At 33.7% G+C, this 12,055-nt stretch overlaps 1 protein-coding gene across 2 annotated transcripts in view; it reads right to left on the bottom strand.

The window, feature by feature from the left end:
* The window catches only part of LOC143232286 (glypican-6-like), a 102,122-nt gene that overhangs the window by 26,533 nt on the left and 63,534 nt on the right, over positions 1–12,055 (bottom strand). For both annotated transcript variants that reach the window (XM_076467495.1, XM_076467496.1), the window contains exons 3-4: positions 9,488–9,690; positions 5,099–5,287 (exon numbers count right to left, since the gene is read on the bottom strand). In XM_076467495.1, coding sequence (XP_076323610.1) covers positions 5,099–5,287; positions 9,488–9,690 — 392 coding nt within the window. The remainder of the gene's footprint in view (positions 1–5,098; positions 5,288–9,487; positions 9,691–12,055) is intronic.

Genomic DNA, 12,055 nt, shown 5'->3' with positions numbered 1-12,055 from the left:
AAGCAATAGGTCTCTTGTTGTCCTTAAATTATACATATTTATACAGTATCATGTATTAGTTTAGTCTAGTGGATGAGATGGCCTTGATAAAGCAATAGGTCTCTTGTTGTCCTTAAACTATACATATTTATACAATATCATGTATTAGTTTAGTCTAGTAGATGAGATGGCCTTGATAAAGCAATAGGTCTCTTGTTGTCCTTAAACTATACATATTTATACAGTATCATGTATTATCTGTTTTTGATGGCTAATTAGGTAGCTGCCTTGCAATTAATACATTAAATAGTTAATTTATTCCAAAAGGTAAACTTTAAAATAACTGGAGGACTTCATCTTCTAAACAATATTGAAGCTTTTCAAAATTAGAATAGAAAAAGTCCTTATCTTTACCAGCTGTTGCAAAAGATTTACAGACCAGAAGAGTAATTAATTGAAACTAACAGTTTTAAGTTTCCCCTACAACCAACTGCCCCCTCCCTTCAGTGGCTCAGAGGTAAGTCTCTGGGATTATAACACTAAAAATGAAGTTTTGATACCTGTGGTGGACACAGCACCTTTTGCAGTGCCATCTTTTGTTATCAGCAAAATATATATGTCACAGTTCTTGCTTTCCTCAGATCTGTTCTTGCATTTCTTTAATTATTTTACACTTTATATTGTTCTTGAGAGTAAATTTCAATATGTATATTACAAAACTGTGCCCAGTTGTCACTACTCCTGTTTGAAGGTGATATGTAAAACAATGGAGAAATATTCAAATTCTTTTTTTTTATGTTTTGCTGCATTAATCCAGTGTATTAATTTTCTCAAAGTGTATAAAACTTTCACTCTAACTTTTAAAAAAAGTTTGTTTTTCTCATCATCTGACAAAATTTCATAAAAATCACTCAAATATTTTAATTTTAATACAAAAGGTGTATAATTTGGACTAGACTGCTAAATGTGTAGCTTCAGTAGGTGATATATCCAATTTTCTCAATACTTTTTAATAAGTACTTTCAGAACATGATTTATGACTTTTACACACAATAAACAATTGATCTAGATTTATCCAAGAGTTTTATACTAAAACATTCAACATTTAATCATTTCTGTGGTATAAAAATACCTAATTTTTCAATAAAATATTCATGGTGTTATAATTTTAGTAAATGAGAAAGTTTAATGTTTATCAAAAAAACTAAATACATTTATTGAGCCTGTAAAAAGAACAATGTGATTTACATTAATATAAGTCTCTCACACAGACACATTTTGACACTAAGTGTCTTGTCATGCCCTGTCAGATTATCATGCCCAAAGACATTCTATCTCACAAGAGACTAATATAAACAACATTTCAGTTAAGGTTTTACACGACCTCTACAGCTAAAGAAAGGACTGGTAATTCAAGAAGTTCCTTGATTCAGCAGACAGGACATAACTGAATTGTTATTACATACACTACTTCTACTGTCCTTATGTATCAATAGACAATAATGTAAATTAATACATTACCAGACTTATCAAGTTAATATAATGAAATATCACATATGCTATAGATATAATTTTTATATTTAAATATTTGAATGCCATCAAATATACACATACATATATATATACATATATCCCAGCTACAAAAACTTTTTCTCACACACACACACACACTTTTTTTGAAACCAAAGTTGTTATACAGATGACAAAAACGACTATTAAAATATATTTTGTGATAGCGAGTAACAACACTGTTGACAAATAAAATCATGCCTCTTGTGGTTGTACACAGAATTAAGACTGGAAGGACTGCAGAGCAGTACTCCTACAAAAGGCAAGATTTTTTTAAAATTCTTATTAGAGTTACATCTCTGTAGCTGTGTTTTATTTCCTATCTTGACATCTGGTTGTATTTTGGTTAGGAACAACTTCAACATATAAAAAATTTTTAAGATGTACATAAAAGATCTGTATTCTAATAAAAATCACTATCACATTGAATATTGTACGAATTTTGGTTAATTTCTTTTGTTGTTGTTGTTTCAAATGTCTCATCAATTGTTTTACTTGAGATTTCACATGGTTCCCACCTTAACCTGACACAAAAGTTGATCTTACACGATTTTTCGAAATACAATCTTGCTCGTGTGATTAGACGGAAGGAAGCTTCTCAACACTGTTATCACTAGTCAGACCGGATACTTTGATTTGACTGCTCTTGTTATAACGCAACCATAGTCCAAAAGTTCACAGCGCAATTTTTCTTTTATTTTGGCAGTAACTGGACGCAAACTACGAAAATTCCACTCCACAAACTGTCTAAATTAACCCGAATCAATAGCGATTTATTTATTCTTTTCAAAACCCAGTGTTTTAGGAAGATTTAAAACTGTTTTAATAGTTCTAATGTGATATTTCGTTTTGGCTTCTTCCGTCTTATTTCTTGATAGAAAAACTTCTTTTCAATTCGTCGTTAAAACAGCATGAAGACGTTGAAGAAATGGTTGATTTATCATCCATTCCTTGCCTAACAAACAAGTTGAGTACCGTTACTTTACTTTCGGCCGTACCTTGATAACACGTCTCAATATTCTGAATTCCATGTCAGATTATCTCGTAAATTATACTTAACCAAACACGTTTAATAATACGACGATTGACTTTTATTGGCTTCCATAGCCGCAGGCGCAAGCCAAACGAAGTAATAAAACAATACCAACTTATTGAACTTTCCAGGTTCAAAACATATTCAACAATACTTCAAATGAACAATACTCTTCTCAGCCTTACGCTCATGGATTCGAACGTAGTCACGAATTTAGGCATGCTCAGAGGTAAATTTAAACATTTACCTAATACTGTTTTCCGAAGCAAATCTGTAAAAGTGAACTTTTGACATGAAAAATATTTTCTAGAATATTCTACTCGTTTCTGTTTTAATTTTAGTAATCAAGTGTTATCACAAGGCAATATATGGTATAAAACAACGTCAAACTAGCCTAAGTTACTGACACCATACAACTTAGATACTATTTCTTCTTTCCTAATGGAATGAAATAAGAACTACATGAAAAATCTATTTTAAAATATTTTAAATTCTAATTGTAATTAAATTGTAAACAAGACAATTTTTCCCCAGTTGAATATCTAACGAACAGAAACCAGACATGAGCGTATTTTAGAAGAATAAAGATACTGTGAGATGAAAAGTTGTGCAAAATGTAAGCAAGTTTTTGGTTTAATCCACAATTTTATTATAATACGAAAAGTGTTAAGTTTAAATTACTAAGATCACAGTGCGATTCTCTGGTTTAAGATGAAACTTATTTCTTAAAGGATGGTTAAATGAAATCAATAGACGGTGCAAGGCGCCACTGTCGCTATACTAAACATACACCTCAATAAGTGTACATGACGCCATCGGTTCAATCACATCAGTTTTCCAAAACCAATCCTGATAAAAACACGAACAAACGAACACACAAAACCGACCAACCGTTCTTTCTTTTCTTTTTTCTTTCTATTTCTCTAGTAATCCAATCAACCACTAGGAGCGGAAACTTCGTCTAGGGCAGGTCTGAAAGACAGGATGCAGGTATAGAGGTTGATCGCAGACTCACGACAAAGCATGCATGCACTATAGAAGGGGAAGAATTCCGTCCATTTCAAGCAAAACATTGTTCAAGCAAACTTGATCTTCGTATCAAGGCCGCCCAAATGTATACCCATCAAATCCTTCGTATTGGTTCAACAGCGGCGACGAAAAAGCAATCTTCTCATTGAACTGTGAATTAATGAAACGGTCACATTAGGCAAGCTGTGACGGTCAGGAGATCAGATGACATGAGAGGATGTTTGTTCCCCGCTTGCTGAATATGGTGTGAGTTATTATTTAATTCTATCATACATTTGACGAAGTTCAAAGAATTCTAGCTGCGCCTTCTTTTTCTCGTGCTATCGCTAACCAATAAATGAATGTGCTAAGTCACGTGAAAATTTAAATAAATCTGGGTTCTCTGAGATATTGAGACTAACGTGCTTACTGAGTATGGAGCGAATTATTATTTAATTCTATCATACATTTGAACAACTTAAGGAATTCTGGTTGTGCCTTACGTTTACATGTTATGGCCAACCAACAAACGAATGAAAAAGTTGAAATAAGTCCTGGTTTATTAACAAGATACATTATTAGTAATTAAAAGTAAAATTTAAAGTTATGTATTACCTTTAAAATGATTTCTAACATGTTACACTGGCTTGTTTTATATTATCACGCAGTCTGCTGGAAAAAAAACAACAACTAAAAGATGGGTAAATTTTATAATTATCTTCGAAACCCCACCCCAAGTGAGCCAGCAATAAAATATGAGACTTATAGTCTCAAAAACTGGGATTCGATTCTCAGCGGTTGACAAAATGCAAATAGCGTAGTATGTAGTTTTGCACTAGAGCAAGATAACAAAGAATGAATTTCGAAAATAATTGAAAGTAAAGTACGTTGACTTCATAACATTAAAAATATATATGAAAGTAGGGCAAATCAACTTCAAATAATGATGATCAAGGTAGCTTCATCTTTTATCAATACTAGATAGGTAAGGCGTGATATAACCCTTGCCTAATCATAATATTCCATGATGTTTACCAGCTACCATATTCCATTCAGATTTTATTCGATATTCGTGACTAACGTAGTGCTTAATATTATTACTAAGGTTCTCTTCACACTGTCATCTTGTTGAAAATCCTAAATTTAATCTCTCTGAACAAGTGAGCACTGCGTTATCTATGAACGTTTTCTAAACTTTACAGGTTGACAGCACATATTAATCAACAGCAAAGTTTTTCGTTTAACCTGAAAGATAAGAGATATCTTTCCTTTCATTATGAGATCCTGATCTTGTCCCAAAACTTATTCTCTAAACTCCCCGGATGTTTATCAGCTCTGTAAATGACAGTTCTCTTTTACTCTAATACAATTCCCTGAAATGAAACCATAATAAACTACGATCGACCAGCTTTTTACAAGGTATTTAACACAGAAGAGGTGATTCTTACACTTAAAAGTAGACATGTTCGAACATTATAATAATTAATTAACCTAAACAAATATTTTCACCTCCATTATTTCTCGGACAACATCTCTGCCTACTGCCAGAGCTTGCACAAACGTTCGAGTTGCGATAAAAGATCGTTTTAATTCTAACGTTAGCTTCCTTGGAACATCACCAAATGGCTTCAGTTCTTCCATATGATCGCTGATACAGGCAAGGTAACTGTCGCTAAAGGTGTACTGATTATTTAAAACCTGGAACAAATAAACAAATTTACCAAATATGGATTACTAAATAAACCTATGTCACATTATAGACTACTTTGATAAAGATTGTAATCTCTGAAACAAACACGTAACCCTTATATTCAAAATAATTAGGTGAAATAGAGACACACAAGTGCATTTTTATTCGATGAATATTCAACGTCTGATGCAAAAGAAATATATTCGATTCCCCTCGGTGGACTAAACAGATAACTCGACGTGGCTTTGCTATAAAAAAACACACACACCCAAGAAATATAATTTATATTTAACCCAAATATTTTTCACATCGATTACCAACGGTGGAGGTCCACGTTACTGTGACATTTCAGTGACAAACTTATCTCATTTTCACTCGATATCCGCGAAAACAAAGGATTTGTTATTATTGCTCAAAAGGCCAGCATGGTCAAGTGGTTAAGGCACTCGACTCGTAATGTGATGGTCGCGGGCTTGAATCTCCGTCGCACCAAACATGCTCGCCCTCTCAGCAGTGGGGTCGCTATAATGAAACGACCAATTCCACTATACGTTGGTAAAAGAGTAGCCCAAGAGTTGGCGGTGGATGGTGATGATTAACTGCCTTCCCTCTAGTCTTACACTGCTAAATTAGGGACGGCTAGCGCAGATAGCCCTCGAGTAGCTCTGCGCGAAATTCAAAAGCAAACAAACAAATGTCAGATGTACATTGTTACAAGTGTAAGGAAAGAGACAATACATGGATGATGTGAAGCTTAGCCGATCGTCGAGTAATAAGAACACTGAAATTACAAAATAAAGGAAAGAAGAAAGATTTTGTAAAGAAACTGTGTTCAACAGAAAGTGAACAGTAGAATAAAATATTAATTGTTAATGTGTGATCAGCAGGTATAAAATTATTAAGATGGTGACGAGACGGCTGCAGCAAGTTTTTTCTGTTTCACACCAGAAAAACGAACTACTATACTAAAAACTAGGACCGAATCTGATGTGAAAAAACAGAAACTTCACCCACAGTACAGATTATTCCTGTAGCTCACCTGTCAGACAAGGGGCACTGGAATCGGAAAATATCTCTACTACATGTGACAGCTACAAGATATTAGCAAGACACGTGACAGCCACGCCTGATATAAAGTCGTGATGGAATCAAATGTATCAGAACTACATTTTGATATCGGTTTGCATTATGTAGATAGCCTGATCTTACCGAAAACTGACTGTTTTAGGAAAGTTTACGTAGCACCCTTTCTAATGCAAAATATTCATATACTCAGAACATAAAAATGTGTTTACATAGGGAATTTTGAATTTTCAATCTGTGAATGTCCTTTACACTTAAGGACAATGGAGAACAAAATAATATGGATCAACTTGAGCGTCAGTACCATCCAGAAAAAGACCTACAACAAGTCGTGTCACAGCTGTAACAAGTAAAGCGTGGCGTATTTTAACAAATGAGAACCCATGAACACGTAAGCCGTAAGCAAAAGCCGGCCAAATGCACTAGGCAACAGTGCATATACAACATAATCAAGATGAATTTCCTGCTTGGAAACAAAGCATGAGTTGATTACGAGATATCTCTAGTGGCTGGGTCTTGTCATGTTTTATTTGAATATTGTATCATGATAATACTCCTGTAACACAGTTTCCATTGTAAAAGGCTCTGTCGCAATGATGCATTGTCCAAAGCACGCCACTTCTCCCTGCAGGCTTTCCGTAATCTATCTAGTGGAAAAGGATGATGATTTCCCAGCACCCGTTTTAGTAGACCAATAATAACAACAATAAAAATTCGGTGGTCACTTAGCTAGTCTTCAAAAGCAGTAGCATGAACATATGATTCATTTTCCATCTATCTGAAGTACATAACGGTTGAACAGATATATTGTGGAAGAAGTTTGTATAACCGTAGCCTGTAATGCTTTTCCAGATTGAAATCCTTCTTTATTATGTTATGTACTGTCTGCCTGGGGAGAGTGAACGGCTTTTGTCACTAACCTTTGTATTTGTGGACCCTCACTTATTAGAAGACACCACGATCTGTTTACCATATGTTGTAGATCTCTTTCTAGATGGTCCAAGTCCCCAAGTTAATCTATATGCCCTTGTTTTCCAATTCCAAGGTTTGAAAAGTTTAAATATCCCATCTGTACATATCTTTAAGATCTGAACATACGAATATTTTGCGGGCTGTAGTAAAACCATTTTCCCAAAATGATCCATTTCCGATAGCATCACACCACCTATGTAATTATTCAAAGCACTCTGGAAACATAGTTTTGATACACCCCATGACTATATATTAACTATTGTTGCTGTGTGACTTACTGATTTATGTATTCAAAATCATTTTAATATAACATACTCAACCATCTCTAGTTCTCCACAAGAGAATTTCGCTGGGGTAGTATTTTACACATAGCTGTGGTATTACAGTCTCTTCGCCTTAAGATCGTTGTTGTGTGTGTTTTACATTGATTTATTTAAGAATCGAAAATTGCAGTTGACTACATCTTTCACGTCAGCCGTGAAAGAGCCAGTGCAAATACAAGACCTGAAACGGGTAATGCACTGCATCACTTGTATCAACAATAACTTGGCGCATCTGTCATTTCTTTTAAATACTTTTGTTATTGAACGGTGTTATGCCCCATCAATATTATATGACATTTTTGTATTACTTTTATGCCAAACGATGGCGCTGCGGCTCGTTTTTGGTAATTTGTGCCCTCGTTCACCAAACATTACATTGCATACATGGCTATGGGACTCTATAGACCTATAACTTGTATAAAATAAACACACGTAAAAAGCGTATAAAATAACTACATAATGAAAACTATTTCCTCACTTTAACGCATTTTTACTCGTCGACAACAACTTGTTTGTAATTCTGTACCATTCTGTAGTTTATTTTTCGGCGTCTCTGTTGTCATTTGTATGCTTTCACTGTAGTAACAAACATCAAGCACGCGCAATGGAACACTTATCCTTATTTTTATTTGAGAAATGTAATAGTGAACTAAAAGTGCTGGAGTAAAACTGCTAATTTGTGCTATAATAACCCTGCTGTCTACCCCTAAAATTAATATTAAAAGTTTACAAATTAATTTCTGCCCCTGTCCTTGATGTCAAGGAAAGTTTCAGTCCCTGCCCCACCAATGACAATTTGCTTCCAGTGCCCCCTTCCAAAGAGTTATTTAAGAGAAAACAAACAAAAAATGATGACAATCATTCTCAACTACAAATGCAATGAATGTAGTCTTAACTCTTATATATTTGGTGGATTTAAACAAACGTTAATCAACATATTTATATTTAACAAAGCCTAAATTATTCATCCAGTTACTCACAACTGTCATGTTGTAATTTGTTAAAGTATGTTGCTATAGAAAAATTGTTTGTTTATTTTGAAGCGAAGTACATTAACTGTGGAACTCGAACCTCGGATTTTAACGATGCAAGCCCGTAGACTTACCACTTCCCCAGCAGAGGAGTCTACAAATAAAATAACACTATTGCTAAAAATACATGTAAGTTGGCTGTTAAAGCAGACATAGAGAAATAAAAAAATAGTACACAAAAAAGAAATATCTTTTACTCTACATAATTTCAAGCTATGTTCAAATCAAACTTAAAAGTTCGCAATTTAAAAATAAGCCCATAGATACGAACGAGTGTGTGTGCGTTTTTTTCTTATAGCAAAGCCACATTGGGCTATCTGCTGAGTCCACCGAGCGGAATCGAACTCCTGATTTTAGCGTTGTAAATCCAGCGGGGGGACTAAAAAGAACGATTAGTTGAACTAAAGTAAAAACAAATAAATTAGACCTTCTTCAGCATCTTTCAATGTCCGTAATTTGGACTTGAGAGTAAAAAATACTGCAGTTTAAAAACAAAAAAGCATGACTTATTTCTAGAAAACATCCTTATTTATTCCCAGCATGGCGCTGTATCGGCTTTATCAAAAAACAGTAGTATCAAATATCACGCCAAAGTCTGTCGAAACTGAAAAGGCATAGAGAAACAAAAAAATGTTCTCTGTTATCTATATTTCTTTCTTGAATATATTTGTTTTATCTGTGACATTTATGGATTTTTTTTGGGGGGGGAAGAAATAAAATGTTCCAAATGTGTATTTCATAAATAACTGCTTCAGATGTAAAAGTTTCTACACAAAGCTAGAAGAGAAAATAAACTCACCTCAAACATTTTTCTATAGAGCGTATCAAAGAATGACCCTAGTGCTCTGGACAGGTCGATTCCTCCAGAATTATAATAACTCCTGAGATCCTGGAACATATTCTTAAAGATGTATGAATTTCTGTCGTACAACATACCGTATGTTCGAAGAAACATCTCGTGGAATTCCTTCTGAGACTTGTCCAACATTTCTTGAAAGAATTCTAAAAATAACAATAACAATGTAATATCTACATCTTAAGAGAACCCCTATAATAGAGTATGAAAATATCACAAACAAGTTCCATATACACAATGATGATACCATAATGTTCACTTTCAAAATATCAATATAAAATTACGTATGAAAAATAACTAAAGAATATAACTTCAGGACTTAAAAGCGACATGTTAACACTTTCCACTTCCTAAGTAAGACCCTGATCGACAAATACTCCATACGACTATTAACTTTATTTACAAACAATGTAGCACAATTTGTTAAAAGCTACGTTGTATTTATAATTGTCTCATCGCAAATTTCATGAGTCTTATCGGTTTACATAATACAAAATTATCAACGAGTAAAGAAAAACATTTCAAAAAGGAAATAAATATAAGGGTGGTTAACATCAATTCTTCAAAAACAATGTAAACAATATTGTAGGGATGGCATTTTCATCGTTGTTACATAATAACAGAAAAGAATTAACATGTAGCAATATATATATATATATAATTATTCAATTGAATATAATTATTCAATATATATATATATATTGCTACATGTAATCAATTAATCAAAATTAAGTCTAATTTATCCTGTTTTTTATCTGTTAACATTCTACTACACTGTGTGCCTGTGTTATTAATTAGGGATGATGTAAATTTGCCATCCTTACTGTCCTTTTTACATTGTTTTTGAAGGATTGGGTTTAGCCATCCCTACGTTTAGTTCCTTTTCATGAAAAATTTCCCTTTACTTGTTTGCTTGTTTCTATTAATGCAGTTTCAACAGACATATGAAGGTTATATTTATAACCAGATTCTTAATACAATGACGTTCCAACTGTAATATTTATTGTTGATCTATTATTGTCTGGTAATTCCTGTTTCACCCTATATTTAAGTTTTTAAAGAAACACCAAATTACTGTAAGAAAGCTAACTTCATGACGTAATGATAATATCGTTTATACTAGAATTATTATTTTTCAAAATGATTACTAGTTATTAATAATAGAATAATATTGATATAATTATTATTTTTCAAAATTATTACTAGTTATTAATAATACTTGTAAATCGGATACTCCGTTTGAAGCCATGTCACCTCAGTACAATTTTTCGACACCATTGTTTGGGGTTTTTGAGTTACCATGTTCCAAGTTTGATTGTGTGGGTATTTGGGTATTGATGTTGTTAAATACCCAGGAGGGTCAGGTACATTTGACCTCTTCCTCCCTCCCGAACGATTATAGCGTCTGTCTTTAGGGTTTGTTTGTTTTTTTAAAGCTTTGGGCCAGAGTAAAAGTATAACATCATAAGTTACCATGTAATAAACAAGTATTGTTTGTTTTTGAATTTGGCGCAAAACTATACGAGGACTATCTGCGCTAGCCGTCTCTAATTTAGCAGTGTAAGACTAGATGGAATGCAGCTAGTCATTACCACCCACTGCTAACTCTTGGACGTCTCTTTTACCAACAAATATTGGGATTGACCATTACATTATAATGCCCACATGGTTGAAAGGGTGAGTATGTTTGGTGTGATGGGAATTCGATCCTGCGAAGAGTCGAAAGCCCTAACCACCTGGCCATGCTGGGCCTGCAGCAGAAAGAATAAAAATAAATTAAAAATTTTCTATGATATTTACAGACATTCTCAGAATTTGTGACTCAGTCATTACACAGATATTTTTATAAAAGGAAACACTATTGTAAAGTTCTGACTACTTATTAAGGAGATATTTAACTTACTCGATGAACAATTCGGAACACCCCTACATACACAATGCTACCGCCTGCCTGATAAAAGCGTACTTATACAAACTCATCATTCAAATACAGAGTACATTATAAGTTTAAAAGCTTTCCTAATGACATCAAGGTACAGATTATGGATACATAAGTTTGTCATTTGTGCTAACATTACAGATACCTATGCAGATCGAGCTGTTGTTTTTTTAACAAATATCAAAACGGTTTACTGTTGATCCGTTTTAGCTTACATTTTTTTTTCTTAACTTTGTGTAATTCCGCTGAAAAAAAGAACTGCTGAAACATTAAAAAAGGAAGAGTAAACTATCGTAAATGTAAAATAAGTTTAAATATAATTTTCTTTCCCATCCAAAGAAGAGGCTTAAAAAAAAGCTTGTCTTGTATCCTCTGTCACCAGTAAGGACGCTCTGCACCAGTAGTCGATTTTCAGTTCTTAATCCTTAGCTAATCTAACAAGTATAGATGCACGAATCACCAGGGAGACCATTTCTGACGTCACTCCAGGTGTCATATAGCTGTTAGGGAACATCAGTATTCAGCAAAAGAATTCAAGGATGGCTTATCAGTATTCAGTAACAGAATTCAAG

Source organism: Tachypleus tridentatus, chromosome 11, assembly GCF_004210375.1.
Source record: "Tachypleus tridentatus isolate NWPU-2018 chromosome 11, ASM421037v1, whole genome shotgun sequence".
Lineage (NCBI taxonomy): Eukaryota > Metazoa > Arthropoda > Merostomata > Xiphosura > Limulidae > Tachypleus > Tachypleus tridentatus.
This window is presented reverse-complemented; position numbering and strand designations above follow the sequence as displayed.